This window comes from Polypterus senegalus, chromosome 7, assembly GCF_016835505.1.
Source record: "Polypterus senegalus isolate Bchr_013 chromosome 7, ASM1683550v1, whole genome shotgun sequence".
Taxonomy (NCBI): Eukaryota; Metazoa; Chordata; class Cladistia; order Polypteriformes; family Polypteridae; genus Polypterus; species Polypterus senegalus.
The window spans coordinates 35207660-35225825 of NC_053160.1; the positions used below are offsets into that span (position 1 = coordinate 35207660).

General features: G+C 41.6%; 1 protein-coding gene across 1 annotated transcript in view; it reads left to right on the forward strand.

The window, feature by feature from the left end:
• LOC120532243 (baculoviral IAP repeat-containing protein 1-like) overlaps positions 1-18166 on the forward strand; it is a 104035-nt gene that overhangs the window by 41343 nt on the left and 44526 nt on the right. The window contains exon 15 of the mRNA XM_039758093.1: positions 257-629. Within this exon, the coding sequence (XP_039614027.1) occupies positions 257-629 (373 nt within the window). The remainder of the gene's footprint in view (positions 1-256; positions 630-18166) is intronic.

Here is an 18166-nt window from a genome sequence, read left to right on the forward strand (position 1 = left end):
TTTTTCCTCATGGTTTATTTAGCATAATTTAGTATTAAAACAAGAATGTTTCTAATGGGGAGAATATCTGCCCTGTGATTTAGATCTTTGCCAATTTGCTTTGTCATTGGGAATGTGAACTACAAAGCTTGGGAAACTGAGGTTTTCTGTAAAGGAAGTAAAAATATTACCACAACCCTTAAACTGACAGTCATGTGTTTTGTGTCTTCACATGTAGTTTTCAAATATTGACTCTTTATTGCTCTTTCTCCCCTAGCAACAACTGCAAAAGAAGGTCATCTTCAAGCCTTGCAGAAACTGGAATTGCTCGCTAACCATAACATCACGGACTCGGGCTGGAGGAACTTCTTCCTCACCTTTGATCGGACACCTCACTTGAAGGAGATTGCCATGAGCAGATTGTACACTCACAACCTGAAACCAAGCGCATCTACAGTTCGGGCTTTTGTGCAGTGTGTCTCACGGCTCCCCAGTCTCATTAACATAGTCATGTTTGGCTGGCTGCTGGACGCAGAGGATCTGCAGCTGTTTGAGACCATGAAGAAAGAGCATCCCCAGGCCAAATGCTTACGTATTGACTTAAAGTGGATTGTGCCTTTCTTACCAATGATTAAGAAAGAAACCCTTTAGCTTAGTTATAAACAATTGTTGATGATTGTCGTGTTCTATTTGTTTAAACAGTGGAACCTGCAGTATAGAAAGACAGATAGAACTTTGTTTGTCTCTTGAGGAAAAGTTAACTTTTCACAGAAGTTCAATAAATATTAAATTAAATGGCCAACAACAATCCCCTTCATATATACTCAAAGAATTACAAAAAAGAAGAAATAAGAGCAGTCACAGTGAGGCCTTGTAAAAGCATATTTCCATTGGTATAAAGGAATCCGTTTAGCATTTCCTGACATACAAAATATTGGCTGAAAATCCTTAGTGGATAGATAATGGAGAGAGGCGGACCCTTTTATAACGTGCCCGGATGTGCTCCAGGTGCTCCCAATGACCTTCTGGCAGCACGTCCTAGTGTGGCGGAAGTGCTGCTCTTACACCCGGAAGCACTCCGGGCATACATAGTTCCTGGTTCAGCAGCACTTCCTGGTGTGTCAGAAGTGCTGTCCTCCAGGGTTCCAGGACCGACCAGGTGTCCCCTGGTGGTGGCCACAGGTCCCGACAGCGTTGAGCTTCCCAGCTCCATCTCCGTGGCCCTGATGGAATCCAGGGGGGTTGCCCTCTTACGCCCAGGAAAAGATAGAGCTCTTTTCCCGGTCCGTCCTCCTTTCAGGCGTCCCGGTGGGGCAGGATCCCTGGTCGTCTGCCACAACGGTTACGGCAGAAACCATATTTCTCAAAAATCAGGGCTTACATATGCAAATAATCTTCTGTAGTTCTCCTTTGTCAAAATGCTACATCATTAAACTGCGCAAAAAAACATTTAAACGTCTTCATTGATCACAGTGAATTTGAAAATAAGCATGAAGGACCGGCATACAATTATGTTTGCTTCTTGCTTTACTCCCAGTGCTCCTGGAATAATAATAATGCAGATGTTATTACCTCAGAAGGATACTGTAAGTGTTGCGTTAGGTTACTCGTTACTTTAAAATGTAATTGCATTAAGTAACACGCGTTACTTATAACTTGTTATCCTACTACTGTTGTTTTCCGGAGTTAAGTATTGTACTTTCAGCTCAACAACATAAATATAGTGATTTATGAAATTTTGAAACTGTTTATTTGAGCCAAGGGAATAAATAATGCATTTGCTCAAACATTTGACTCTGGAAATTTATTTTGTGGATGCTTATACCTGTGGCTGCTAAAAGCGTGTGTGAAGCAAATACATGTGCAGACTACAAAATCCTTTACAGTAACATAATAATAATAATAATGCATTTTATTTATAGGGCACTTTACATTTGTAGTAAATCTCAAAGTGCTACATAAAAAGTTTAAACAAAGGCAAACAAGATAAAAACAGAGATAAAACAACAATAATTAGTAGCATTCTTGTTAATATGCTTTCCTAAATAGAAAAGTCTTTGTTTTTTAAAACAGCCCACAATCTGCTGCGTTCTCAGGCTCTCTGGTAGGGCATTCCAGAGCCATGGAGCAGCCACTGCAAAGGCTCGGACACCCATTGTACAAAGTTTGGTCATAGGGGGGTTGAATGTGGTGGGTATTTGCAAAATGGAGGTTTCTTGTAGTGGATTGTAATATAAGGAGTTCCTTAAGATATTGTGGAGCATTTCCATGGATACACTGGTGGGTAAGCAGACAAAGTTTGTTTTCAATGAAGTGACCAAAGGATTGGTGAAATATGTTCATATTTCCGCACCCTCATTAGGATCCTTGCAGCACTATTTTGGATTTGTTGGAGCTTTTGAAGGCTCTTGCTGGGGATAGCCGATGAGGAGTGCATTTCAATAATCCAGCCTGGAGGAGACAAAGGCATGAACCAGTTTTTCAGTATCACAGAGGGAGAGGCAGGGACAGAGTTTGGCTATATTTCGGAGATGAAGGAATGCAATTTTACAAAGGTGATGGACATGTGTATCAAATGACAAACGGGAGTCTAACTTGACACCCAAATTTGTAACAGAAGGGGAGAGGGTAATGGTACGGTCAGAAAAGGAAATACAATTTTTGGAGGAACGAAGTTGATGGGGGTGCCAATTAAAAGAGCTTCAGTTTTAGTGCTGTTCAGCTTGAGGAAGTTATTGGACATCCAAGCCTCAATCTCATCCAAGCAAGAGGAAAGGGTTAATGGAGGTGTAAGGGAGGTCGAATCCAGTCTCACATAGAGCTGCGTATCATCGGCATAGCAGTGGAATGAAACTCCATGCTTGCTGATCATATGACCCAGGGTAGCATATAGATGTTGAAAAGAGTTGGTCCAAGGACTGATCCTTGTGGGACCCCAGAGATGACAGTGTGGGTATGAGATTTAGCGTCCCGCAGGGCCACATACTCAGCCCCATCTGTGAGATAGGACTCGAACCACTCCAGAGCAGTGCCAGAAACTCCAATTATATAGTGGAGACGATGGAGGAGATTATGATCTACTGCATCAAATGCAGCTCTGAGGTCCAGGAGGATAAGGAGTGATGGAGAGCACTGATCAGCAGCCATCAGGAGGTCATTGGTGACACTGACCAGGGCTGTCTCTGTACTGTGAGAAGTTCAGAAACCAGATTGCAATTTTTCAAACAGATTGAATTTTTGAGGTGATCCTGAAGCTGGACCAAAACAACCTTTTCCAAAACCTTAGACAAAAATGGAAGGTTGGAAATCGGATGATAGTTTGCTATCACTTCAATACAATACAATTTATTTTTGTATAGCCCAAAATCACACAAGAAGTGCCACAATGTGCTTTAACAGACCCTGTCTCTTGACAGCCCCCCAGCCTTGACTCTCTAAGAAGACAAGGAAAAACTTCCAAAAAAACCTTGTAGGGAAAAATGGAAGAAACCTTGGGAAAGGCAGTTCAAAGAGAGACCCCTTTCCAAGTAGGTTGGGCGTGCAGTGGGTGTCAAAAAGAACGGGGTCAATACAATACAATACAATACACAGAACAGAACAAATCCTTAATACAGTATAAAGATAAACATTTTAGAAGTACGGAGCAGAATTTAACAGTAGATGATATCACATAATATGATTTGGATTTCAGGATCCAAAGAGGATTTTTTTAAATGAGATCTAATTTTTGCGGTTTTCAAGGCCAGCGGGACTAAGCCACTCTGGAGAGAGTGATTAATGATATCAGCAATAAGAGGGCTTATATATGATACATTGGCTTTTACCAGAGAAGTAGGAAAAGGGCCTAATGAACACGATGAAGGCCTCATCCTCTGGATAACGCCCTCAGCTTCTTTAACTGTGGTACAGAGGAACTGGGAAAGGCAGTCCATTGGCTTTGGTGTAGAAACATCCAGCGATGAAGGGCTGGAGATAGACAATGAGGAGCCTTAGAGGTAAAATATTCAATAAAATCATTGCCCTGCTCCTCTGTAAAATTATTACAGTCGTAGGTATGAGGATTGAGTAAATTAATTATCACGGAAACAAGTTGTTTGGAGTTTCCAGGACTGTTGTTGATTAAATTTGAATAGTATTGAGTTCTGGCGGTGGTCAGTACTCTGGAGTAGTTTTTTTTGGTGCTCTCGATAGGCTGATTTGTGGACCATTAAACTGGTTGCAACAAAACGCCACTTGAGGGCTTGCCCAGCTGCTTTCATCTGTCGAAGCTCACTTGTAAACCATGGGGCAGATTTTACAAAAGAGACCACTCGTGATTTAACTGGGGCATGGGTCTCAAGGATGTTCTAGAGCCCATTGTTGTAATAATCAACTAATTCACTGACAGAAGAAAGGTCACTAGAGAAGTTCTTAATGTCAGCATTTAAATCAGTCTAATTAATTTTTTTCGGGCTCCTGAAGCGGATACAGCATTGTGGTTTAGAGTATAGTGAATAAATCAATTAAGTCAATAAAGTGGGTAAATCCATTGAAACACTTTTGTGATCAGAAACACTCAGATCAAATACTTGGAGGTCAGAGATGCGGACTGAGTCAGTAATGACTAAATCAAGGGTATGGCCCTTGTTGTGAGTGGGGACCTCGACAAGTTGCCTCAGATTTAGGTAGTCCAGGAGCTCTAAGAGCTGAGCAGCAGAATAATTAGAGGGTGTGTCCACATGAATTTTCAGATTTCCAAGAATCAGTACATTTGATGATGTTGTACATAAAGATGAGAGCAGCCCATTTGTTTCTGTAATGAAATCAGGGTGTTGTTTTGGTGGTTGGTAAATAAGAAGTGCTGTTATAAAAAAGGGGATGCTTGCATTTAATTGCCAAGCATTTAAAAGCTGAAAATTTAGGAAGGGGGAGAAGTGATAATTGCAAACCTATATGAAGGATTACAGCCAGAGCTGTGGGCCTATTCGAGGTAAGTGCACCCAGGAGGACAGGACTCATTTAAAACTGAGTATACCTCAGATTTATGCCAGGTCTCAGTCAAACAAATAATGTCAATCCCCATGTCTACAATATGATTATAAATTAAACAGGATTTATTTGTCAGTGACTGAACATTAAAAAGTTCAACTTTGATGTTTAGCGAGGTGTTGCTTTTAACCAGAGAACAAAGAAAGCTGAAACCAACTCCAAGCTTTCGATTTCGCCTGGGCCGCCGCCGAGCAGTATTTTCAGTCTCTAGCAGGGCTATTCAATTGGCGGCCCGCGGGCCACATGCGGCCCAGAATCAACCTCCGAGTGGCCCAGCCCGTGGTTCCGCCCATAGATAATAAATTAATATATATTATTCATAAATTGTTATTTAATATAATTTAATATATATAAATATATAGTATATTAATATAAATATAAAGTATTTATTATGTCTATGGTCCCGCCAAAAACGCGCATTCCTACGTAATATTACGTAGCCTGCAACACGCAAACAATGCAGAGCGTGCCGGTAGTAGCTTAGATTACTATAAATATGTCTTTCTCAACACTGAAACGTAAAATTGCCAATGAAAACCGTAAGTTTAACCTTGCCTGGACTGACAAATACTTGTTTATTTTACCGCCACATCCAAACGCCAAACCGATGTGTTTAATTTGTAATGATTGCGTTGGAGTATTTAAAGATTACAATGTGCGGAGGCATCATGTTGAGAAACACCACACTTTTCGCACCAATTTTGCAGAGGGATCTCAAGAGAGGGCTGCAAAAGTGCAGAGTTTGATTGCATCTTACAACCGGAGCAGTACTACCATGGTGCGGTCATTCACAGCCCAAGAGAGAGCTACTGCAGCTAGGGTTACCACCCGTCCTTTAAAATACGGAATCGTCCCGTATTTGAGAATGAAATTGCGCTTGGCCCCCAAGGGATGTGGCCCCCGCTGCAGTATGCGCCCCTTATTTTTTTGCATTAAAAGTGGTAACCCTAACTGCAGCATCCCTTCGTGTTTTCTGCATACTGGCAAAAAAGAAAAGGTCATTCACAGACTCTGAAACCGTGAAGGACTGTATGCTGGCTGTCGTGGATGAGGTGATAAATGACGATAAGATTAAAATGAGCGTGGTATCTGCTATAAAAAACGTACCCCTGTCAGATACTTCAAACATTCGTAGGGTTGAAATTCTTGCTGCAGATGTGTATGAAACGCTGTTAGGAGACCTGATGAAAGCAGATACTATGTCTATAGCAGTAGATGAGTCCACAGACAAAACTGATACTGCTCAGTTGTGCATATATGTCCGTTTTTTTGATGGCAAATGCTTCCGAGAGCAGCTGCTCGGCCTACTGCCGTTAGATGGACACACAACTGGCAATATAGTCTTTGGGAAAATTTCCGCCTTTTTTAAAGACAGTGGTCTGGATATGAAGCGTGTGTGCATGCTTGTGACAGATGGGACTCCGTCCATGACAGGGAAAGTGAATGGTTTGGCAGCCCGTTGGTCCGCTGTTGCACCTCAGTTGATCTCCTTACACTGCATTGTGCATCAGGCGGTGTTGTGCGCAAAACTAAGCGGGGTGCTCAAAACGACAATGGACAGCGTTATGGCTATAATTAATTTTATTCGCTCCACATCAAGCCTCCAACACCGCTTATTCCGCATGCTGCTGTCAGAAATGTCTGCTGAGCACCACGACCTTCTTTTGCATAATGACGTGAGGTGGCTGTCCAAAGGCAAAGCACTGGAGCGTTTCTGCGGTCTCAGAGAAGAGATCATAACTTTCCTCCGCGGCAGCAAGCAAAAAAAGGCAGAAACGCACTTGAGTCGCATACTGGACGACAACTTCATGGCCGATGCCTGCTTTCTGAGCGACATATTCAAACATCTGAACGATCTCAATTTGGGACTACAAGGCAGAGACAAAACTGTCATCGACCTTGTGGAACAGATGCGCGCATTCCAAGTTAAACTGGACCTTTTCGCAAATGATTTGAGCACAGGCCGAATGCTGCATTTTCCGACACTCCGCAAATGCATCTCATCCCACGCACAAATCACGGATGTAATGACAGATTTCATTGCGATGTTGAAAAATAACTTTGCTGGTCGATTAGATGGACTTGATCTGCCCACAGAGTTAGCCGTTTTTGTCAGAGACCCGTTCACTGTTGCAATAGAAGGGGACTTATCCGCCAGAGCTAAGAAACTGGTCTCTTCCATTGACGAGGGGAAATTCACACTCAAACTTGTTGACATGCAGTCATCTGTAACCATGGCACAGGAGCTTTCCACTAACGGACCTGCAATGTTTTGGAATGATGTCAACGCACACCAGTTCCCTAACATTAAGAAAGTAGTGATCGTCATGCTCAGTATGTTTGGATCAACATATACATGTGAGTCAAGTTTTTCACACATGAACTCCATAAAAAGCAACTCTCGTTGCTCCCTGACTGACCATACTCTCCACCAATGCCTTCGAATTGCATTGACAACTTACGAGCCTAAAGTCACTGCTCTCGTTCAAAACAAAAAATGTCACTTCTCCCACTAAGTCAGCAGGGTAACTGTAGCCTACAATACATCAATATAATGTGGGATGCATAACAGAGGCATGCCTTATCACACATGGTGATTTAAAATATGTTCCCTCAGTGTTGTTATAGTTGTGAATACTGTGCACTTTTTATTTTATGCACTTTGAGATGTTCCTGGGTCAAATGTGTGCAAGTTGTTTATTTTGTTTCAAAAGGAAACAATGTTATTTCTAATAGCCTACTACTGTGCACTATTTTGTTTTATGCACTTTGTGATCAGATAGGTCAGATATGTAGCCTAGGTCAGTTTTTTTTCTTTTGTAAGTGGAAAAAATAAGGGCTACCTCAGATTCTGTTAATTCAGCTCTTTTTGTATGCACCTTTTGCTCTGCAAACTGACCAAAGTTAAAAGAGAAACAACAAATAAACCTTATGTTTGTCAATAAATTTGTTTGTGTTGGTTTTAAAATGTGTCATTACTGCTTTGCCGCTAAAATGACTGGCCCAGCTAACCTTCTTGGTTTGACAATCTGGCCCAACTGAAATTGTAATTGAATAGCCCTGCTCTATGGTGATGGTGCTCGGATGATGTGTTGGGTCTGTGACGGAGTGAGTTGCTGCTGACCACAAAGACGGAATGGAACTCCTGGTCTTGATGTAAACAAACCGCCGACCAGAACCCCTAGTAACATGGTTAAGAGTTTATAAGGCACATAATTGGGTTATTTGTGGATAAATCTACCTCAGTTAATCAGGTTTCATAGAGGCCAATAACCCAGTTACTCTAACCAGAATAAGAGTTTACATGGCATTTTAGAAATCAGGTTTTAGTAAATAACCAGGTTATTGAAGCATATGAATCCTCGAATCCTGGGCTGGTGTATCTGGCTTAGCCCTCGACTGGTTCAGGTCATATTTCTGCAACAGGACTCTCAGAGTCATGCTAGACGATTTTTCATCTGAATCAGTCCCACTCCCATGTGGGGTCCCCCAGGGTTCCATTTTAGGGCCACTACTTTTTTCAATCGACATCCTGCCTTTAGGTGCAATTTTTAGAAAGCATGCAATTTCATATCACCTATATGCTGATGACTGCCAAATTTATTTCTCCCTCAAGCCAACTGACTCCACCAAACCTCTCCTCGACTGCCTATCTGACATTAAGGACTGGCTGGCTGTAAACTTCCTTCACCTGAACGATTCAAAAACCGAGGTCATTGTTTTTAGTCCCGACTGCAAACAGGCTCCACCCCTTGGCCTCGTTTCTCTTCCCATTCCAGTAACTTCGTCTGTCTCCAATCTTGGAATCAAAATGGATACGTTCCTGAAAATGGATACTCAAGTCAACAGCACAGTAAAATCCTGCTTTTTCCATCTAAGGCGAATCGCCAAACTCAAGCCTATTCTTTCTAACCACCTCCTGGAATCAGTAATTCATGCATTCATTACGTCCCGGCTTGACTACTCTAATTCCTGCCTTTTGGTATCAGTAAAGCCACACTTTCTAGACTCCAACTGGCTCAAAATGCGGCTGCAAGGCTTCTAACTGGAAGTAGCAGAATCCAACACATTTCACAAATTTTGAAAACCCTTCACTGGCTGCCGGTTAGATTCAGAATCGATTTTAAGATTCTCCTCCTAACCTATAAGGCATTAAATGGTCTAGCCCCCGCCTATTTGAGTGTCTTGCTCCATTGTCACAATCCCCCTCGTGTTCTTAGATCCACAGATCAGCTGCTCCTAACCGTTCCCAAGGCACGTTTTAAAGCCCGTGGTGAAAGGGCTTTCTCCGTCTGTGCACCCAGGCTCTGGAACTCCCTGCCCTTAGTGGTTAGGCAAGCCGCTTCAGTCGCCACATTCAAATCTCGCCTAAAAACGCACTTCTTCACATTGGCTTTTAATTCTTAACCTGTTTCATTTTCCACTTGTCTTTTGCCATTTTCTCTATTTTATTTGGTCCCTTGACCTGTTTTTAGTATCTCTGTTTTAATTCTCTCTTAATGTTTATTTTTAATATTTTGCTTTTAGTCCTGCTTGTTGTAACTGTACAGCGCTTTGGTCAGTTGTAATGCTGTGTTTTTAAGCGCTCAACAAATAAATATGGTATGGTATGGTATATGCAAACACACTGACTATTCGTGTGTTACAGACAGGATGTGCTGCATTGTTCATAATGGCACTCAGTTTTGTATTCATTCTCTTCTTCACTACTTCCTCTAGTGGGTCAACACTGCATCCCATAACTGAACCTGCCTTCTTAACTAGCTTGTTGATTTGGTGGGCCTCTCTTGTATTGATGTTACTGGCCCAGCACACTATGGCAGCAAGAATCTCAGTGGCCATCACAGAGTTGTAGAACGTGTAAAGGATATCACTTCCTACATTAAAAGAACACACAATACAGTCCAGCCTATCACTGATGTGGACTCCAAAGTACTTGTAACAGTACACGGCCTCCACACTCACGCCCTGAATAGTGACCAGATATCTTTGGTGTGGTGAAAGTCAATAGCTACTTCCCTGTGTTTGTAGATGCTAAGTTGCACACAGTTGTGCCTTGTTGAGGGCTGAATTCTGCCTAGTACCCAGTGCTTCTGGGATAGGCTCCGTCTTCCTGTAATGCTAAATTGGACTAAGTTCTGATCAGAATCTTTGGTTACTTTCTTTTTAACTAAAAATTACTAAAAGCAGGTTACATCAGGTTCACTAACTTTGGTGTGAATGTAATTTGTGTCCTTCCTGGTCACAAACCTATCTGTCATTGGAATGTCCAATTAGCTAAGAAGCCCAAGGTGAACAGCACATGTTCCTTTTATTGGGATGACATGTGATCAGCTTGAGATTCTTTTTATTCGTAGGTTCAGAATCTCAAAAGAGTCTTTCTTGATGGATGATAATTGCTCATGAACCATTCGCCACTGTCCACGGATAGAGCATTATTAGATCACTCAAACCTTTCTCTCCTGAATGTGTGTTTCACTATATCTTCTGATGTCATTATTAATTATTTGCTGTTTTTTGAGTTGTTATATATGCTTCTTACAAAGTATCAAAGCTAAGTGGACCTATTACTGACAATAAATTATAATCCCATTCATTGTAAGAATAATAAATCAAGAGATTCATCTAGTGAGGTATTCCCGTATTGTTGTCAAGTTGTATTTGTATTTATTATTAAATGTAACTTTACAGTAGCACAATATTTAGATCCAGGGACCTGAGTTAACTCTTGTATGTGCAGTGTTTTCATCTTCTCCCTCTGTTTAAGTTAGTTTTCACTGGCTACTTTGGCTGTCGTTCACATCTCAATGACTGGTAAGTTAAGGTTATTGATGACTTCTCTTTTTTATTGATTTTAATAAGAAGCAGATAACATTCTATACAATTAAGTCAAAAGATATGAAATGTCCTCTTAAAAATGCCTTTAGAGTTCCCCAGAGTATACCTGCTGAGACCTTTAAGGATACATTTGTCTCAAGAAAATAATCAATTTGCTTGGATATGAATTCTGTACAGTTCTCATCAGTTAAGATGTCATCTATGAGATGAGTATGTAGGACGCAGTAATTTAAGTTCCATGGTCAGAGGTGCACGGTCATAGATAACGATAGCATTGTACTTACAAAAGTTGATAGTGGGTAAAAAATCATTGTCTATGAAGAAATAATCAATTCTTGAGTAACAATGATGTACGGGTGAGAAGAAGGAGTATGCTGTTAAGCTAGGATTTAAAAACCTCCACGGGTCTGATAGGTTATGATCCCTTACAAACTGTGTAATTGTCTTTGCAGTATTAGATGTTATCTCCATTGTAGCCGAGTATCTATCCAGGTCTGGATTTAAAACACAATTAGTTTCTGGCCATTATAATTTTGTGAATGTTCACTTTAGGGACAAGTGTAATTACATTTTGGAAGAAAGCTCTACTATCCATTTTAGGTGCATAGCATTAGATAAATTGCCCATCACCATAACATACGTATCACCCTTCATAATCAAATATTGTATCTAACACTACAAATGGAACAGTTCTGTGTATTAAGATTCCCACACCCCTGGTTTTCTTCGTTTAGCTGGAATGAAAAATTTGGCCAGACCACTCTGTTTGCAACCACATCTGGTCCTTGCTTAATAAGTGAGTCTCCTGTAAAAATACTATCATGGCATGTAGACTTGTTAAGTGTGAGAGTACTTTCTTTCTCTTTAATTCATGATTGAGTCCCTTGACATTCCAGTTCACAATGTTCATTATTTGGTCATAGAAATATTGCTTCTGAACTTTTGTTGACATTTTTTAGTCTTAGGTTAAGGTAGTGCATTGTCATGTATGATAGCTTTGACATAGATTTCATATTATTCATAGATTTCATATTATATTGGTATGAGGTATAAAAAAGAAAGAGCATTGCTCTCTTTCTCTCCACCCCATGAACCGCCACTGTGCATCTGCCTGTGAGGTAAACCAAGGTTATTGATGGTTTCTAATTGGTTAAGTGAAAGTTAGTGCAAACATGTCCAAGGCTGGATCCTTCTTGACCATCTTGCTAGGACTGTCTCCTGCTCTGTGAGATTTGAATTTGAATGAGAAAGTATACAAGGCTGATAGATGGGTGGATGGATTGTTTGATGGATAGCTTGAAAGAAGGATGGATGGATGGATGGATGTCTGTAGTTTACGGCAGCACAGTGGTGCAGTGATAACTGTTAGTGTCTCATTTATGTCTAATTTCTAAAATGACTGGATTTTGATTCCTGACTTGGGTCACAGTCTGAGAAATTTCTAAGTGGATTTTCATCGGGTGCACCAATTTTCCTCCAGCATCCCAAAGGTGGATATTTTAGGTTGATTAATGACTCTGCACTGGTCATTTATGAGTGTAGGGGTGTGAATCATTAAGCCCCACTTTCTGTCCATCAAATAGCTTTGGTTCTCCAAGACTAAAATGGAAACATCAGGTTTAGAAAGTAGAAAGAAATGAAAGGTTCGTTGAAAGGAGTCCAGAAATGACACATCACATGAATTCAACTTTATTACAATTAATTTGTGTGCAGCCATGTTTTTTTTTTTTTTCTTTTTACATATGAGCTGTTTTCTAACTTGTTTTGGGTTTATAAAGTTGTAATATGAAAAACAATATTTATTTCAATTATTGTGTAAAATTCTGTTGTCTAGATGCTGTGGTATATGGCTGCCCTTTCATCCCGGCCAATACCCTGAGGCCGCCAGATGGAGCCCTCCCTGCAGCATGGAGGTGCCCCGAATTCCAGCAGGGAATCATGGACAATGGAGTCTTTATTCACAGCCCTGCTGGATACCATGGACGCCGCCAGAGGATGCCGCAGGAAGGCTCAAGGATTATTTTCCATACAGCCCGGAAGTATGTCCCAGTCAAGGGGACAGAAGAAATAACATACTTCCGGGTTAAAGAAAAAGGAGTTTTCATCTGACCCGGAAGTATTGCCAGTCACATGGACAGAGAGAGAGAAGCACTTTCAGGTCAGGGACTATAAAAGGACTGTGGGAGATCCCAGCAGGGAGCTGAGTTGGGAGGAAGGGTGACAGCGCGTCTGGGAGTGGAGGATTTGATTATCGTATTGATTATTGTGATTGATTATGAGTATAGTGGAGTGGAGGGTGCTTTATTGTCCAAATAAAATTAATTATTGGACTTTTATCTGGTGTCTGGCGTCTCGCCCGAGGGTTCAAGAGGACGACAGCGCCCCCTATCTGTCACAATGCTCATATTCAAAACAATATGCATTCCTTAGACATACACACATTGTCACTTCTACACTTTAAGCTCTAGTATAAAGCTGTGTACACATCTTAAGTGTTTCAGAATGCCAGAGCTCTGGAAAATATCCATGTAGACATGAAGTTAATGAGCCACATCCATACAGGATGCAACACCTGGAGCGTAAAACCTGTGAAGTGATGATACATCCAGTATCACATTTTGTGAATTTCTTTGGTCTTGCATTGCAGAATTTTCCATTTTTAATGCATGACGTTTTGGAGCATTAGAATTGAGGAACTTAAATCTGCAGGGCTGTGGATTTTGGTCAGTGTTTGGCAAAATCTGACAGTCAGATTCTATTATATTTGCTATATATTTGGCAGATGTCTTTACCCTAGGTTATATGCAAGGTCATCATTTTTAAAACTTTTTTTTTCTTTAGAGCACACTCCATCAAAGTGACTCATTCAGCATCAGCCAGCATTCAAATTACACCACACCTTTAGCCATACGTCCTTTCTCAAACCCTCCTAACAATGGTGTGTGGACTAGAATGCAGGATACTTGCATGCATGGTAGCTCCACCTCCATTACACTGTATCAGAAAACACATTAATAAATGGTGTGGCACACAGCCAAAACCCATGCCCGGCGCGGACTTTCTTTGACACTGGATCCGGGGGAGCAGCCATGGGGTGCACACTACATCCCCCGGAACACTTGGTGGCAGCCTCCCTGGATTGCATCGGGGCCACAATTGTGTTACACCAGAGCTCATCCCTGTTGGGCTCCGTGGCCACAGCCAGGGGGAGCTGCACGGTTTCCTGAGCCTGTCTGGGCTGTGATGCAGCCATACCCGGAAGTGCAGCCTAATTTAGGTCAACTATCACCTGGAGCACTTCCGGGTGGGCTATAAGAGAGGCCAACACCCACCACTCAAGGAGTCAGAGTCGGGAGGGAGGAGACAAAGCTACCAAGAGGAGTGGAGGAAAGAAGAGTGTTTTTGTTTTGGTGTTTCTGCTTGTGCTTTTGGGACTGTGTTGTGTCTGTGGGTATGGGGAAGACATAGCCCACAGAAGAAGAAAATAAAACATTTATTATTTTTATTAGTGTGCCTCCCGTGTCTCTCTGTGCCGGGTCGGCGCTGGTGAAGCACTTATTGTCACAAAGGATAAGTGTCTACCCAGTTTCTATGGCACTGTCATTCCAAAATATAGAGCATCACAAACATTTGTAATAATTGGATTGCAGTTGTCATTCAAATTGCAAACATTAACATTGCTTTTATGAATCCCAAACCAAATGGCATATAACAGAGACATTTGTATTGTATTTGTCATTCCAACAGATGGTGCATCAAAAACATCTGTAGTAATGCCGTTCCTTACTACAAATGTTTGTGATGCGCCATCTGTGGAAATGATCAATGCAATGCATTTATTACTACATGCATTACAAAATACATTCCAATAGATGGTGTACTGCAAACGCTGATGCTGAGATTTACGTTGATTACTTACATTTCAACCTGCCGTATATGGGTAGCATAGCTCATTATATTATTACAGGAGTACATCACTCAAAAATTGTAGTTTTCTTTAAATGTTTTTTACCTCATGTAGTTTTTCATGATGGCTGAGAAAAATTGTTATTTCATGTTTCCGTAGAGAACCAACGTAGCAAAGTTTCTGTTGACCAATACTAGACAGCACCAAAACAATATCAAAAACGCCCATGAAAAAATCTCACTTTATCTGTGTCACATCATCTACACCCTAAGCCATGTAGTCGTATGCTCACAATGTGCTTTTGTATTGAAGACAGGACTCTTACCCAAAGAGACAGGAGAAAATGGAGAAACGTTGACAATGAAGGGAAGAATTTGAGTTGAATAAGAGGGAAAATGTGAGTGTCTAAATGTGTAAAGATGACAGTCATCTGTGAACACAGACTCAAGGCTGTCATGGCTGCCAAATCTGCTAAATACTGACATGACTGGGTTGAATACTTCTAAAATCAATGATTATGAGTTTTATATTTGAAATTAATTTAGATCACTTTGCAGAGATCTGTTTTCATTTTGACATTAAAGAGTTATTTTTCTGGTGATCAGGGACAAAAAGGCAAATTAAAACCACTATGATTCAATGTTGTATAACAGTAAAGTGAGAAAACTCCCAAGGGGGTGAAGACAGGATATGTATAACTAAGGGTGAATAACATTGAGGGTCTTCCTAAAACTCCACTACCATTTCCACCTTTTTCAGTGTGTTCAGGTCCAGTTTATTGAGGGCTCACTAAGTGGCTCAACTCATGGCACCTCATACTCATGTGCAATCAGGCCGATCAAGGCAGGGAAAACTTGACAGGGACCATAAATCTGGAAAACAGATCCCTTGAATTTCACTTTGGTTGGAATGGTAAGCTGCAATCTTTTTCCCCTCAATGTATTTTCCCAACAGAACCATAAACAAGTCACAAACGCTGAAGTGTGCTAATAGTTCTCAATTGGTCAGCTTAGGAAGTACAGGAAGTGCTGAAAAATAACCAGAATTGCTCCATTTGAGCTTTTGTTCCTCTCTTTTCTAGAAGCTGAGCATTACATGTTTTGAAAAATAAACTTTTTTTTTAATAAATCTGCATTACTTTCACTTCTGCATACAGAACCTGCATTCATTACAATTATAAGTAGCAAGTTGCTTCATGGAGGCACATAATCGCCTTGTAACTTGCAGAAGTGCTGCCCTCAAAACCACCATAACAAAGTTTAAATCTCTGGCTCACTGAGTGACATTGATCAAGTCACTTACACCTCCTGTTTTCACAATGTGTAAGGTGATGATGGAGCTTGCCAGGCAATATGCTCTATGAACCTCAAAACACCTGCCAGAGCTCCCAAACGTGTGTTCAGTACAGGTGAGACTGGGATCAGATTTGCTGCCAGACTCCTAACTTCGCCCCTTAAATCTTTATTACTGGGTCTGTAGCCAATCCTGCACACGACTTATATGGCCCTGGATGAGACGCCAGTGTGTCACAGGGCAGGTTTTTATTCCCCTGCCTGTCCCTATGCTCTAAATTTTTTCACAAATGTACATCAGTATTTGGGCGGCATGGTGGCTCTGAGGCTAGGCATCTGCACCGGCAATTGGAAGGTTGACGATTCGAATCCCATAAATGCCAGAAGTGACTCTACTCCATTGAGCCCTTGAGCAAGGCCCTTAACCTGCATTTGCTCCATCCTGGGTGTAACGTTAATCTGCAACCAGCCCTGTAAGTAGGCCATTCAACCTGCAGGGAGCACTTGGGGGTTGGTGTTAGAATTGGCACTCCAGCCACCATCAAAAAAACCTCACAGTGTTTCATTCCATCTGAACTAGTGTGGTGCTGAGGTGCCACCTGTTGAAAGTCTGCACTCGGGTCCTAATCTGGGATCCTGAGTTGTTGCCATTTGGTGGGTATAGCAACACACTGTATCAGCGCGTGCTCCTAACACCAGCAAGGGACTCTGTGATTAAACATCATTAAAGCATTTAGATTAAAAGAACCAGGAGGCATGCATTTTAGGACCCAGACATTGTTTCTTTTTTTAAACAGACTCCTCAAAGTCAACAATACCCATCTACATCAAAGATCTTACCTCTACAAATCTATATCTTTCTATATATTGCAGAATTTCCAGTTTCTTCTTTTGGAAGCCATGTTGCATTCCTTTTAAACCTAAGACCTCCTTCTGGATGCTAAGCTGCTTGTGCGCAGTTTGGTTTTGGTTGGGGAGAAAAAGGGGCTTGTTTTGTATCAATGACACTCGCACTGTAAGTCTGCCCTCTGTCTCGGGGGGTAGCTTGGGTCCTGCCCTTCCACACTGTAGGACAAAGCGGCATTGCCCATTTGGCTAGGCTTTACTGGGAAGAAAGGTCTGTTAACCCAGACTTAACAGGGATGCAGAAATCCAGCTGCACCAGCCCACACCCCATCCCAATCCCCCATTCCATTCCAGCCCATACCAATCTTTGATAATAATGAGGTAAATCAGAGTTGAGCTGGCACCTTTGCAGAGACTCCTCCAGACAAAAGGTGTCTGAATGGACATTCATCTTAGGCTTGAAGCCACAAACTGAACCCTATCTGGAGATGATGGGAAACATAAGGCACCTAAACACAGGCACGGGCTCTGTAACTGGAAGTGACTTTGATTCAATCTCCGGAGGTTACACCTTCCTTCAAAACGTAGCTGCACTCATCTCTTCTTACTCTCTGAAACTTAAAAGCTGTGTTTGTATTTCTGCTATTGGAGGAGACCTTAAAGCCGGTGAGCAACTCTCTATTTGTGGAGTTGAAAACTGAAATCCAGTCTGCCAAGGCAAGAATCTATGCCAGTGACTGAACCCAGTCTGAGAAAACAGAGAAGCTGCCATTACTTCAAGAAAGGAAGTTCAGCACCAAAAAGAGTAATGCTGTTCTCTCTGAAGTTGCAGAGGGCACCACAAAGTGTCTAACAGTGAGCTGAAGGAGTCAGCATCATAGCACATCACGAACAAAAGACCTCGTAGCAAAAAGAAGGATTGCACTCCAATGCAAGAAGAGCCCTCCACTTGAACCTGGACCAACAACAACAACCACAAACAACTCCAGACAGCACTGGATACCATCCTTAAAGACTTGGCATCGTAAAAACTCTAAACAGCTGCAGCCTCTTCTGTCTTACATGTTTGTCTGTCCGATCTATTTTGCATGCTGTCTTCCATTTCGATATATATGCAGTTATCATCTATATATATAATTAACTAAGGGCACGCAAGACAGTGAGCGCAAGACAGAGAGCCACGCCCGCCAACTCACAGAGCCATGCCCACCAACTCTAAGACCATGGGATACGCACGACAGAGCCCCGCCCACCCACTTTAACCCTCCTTCCCTCG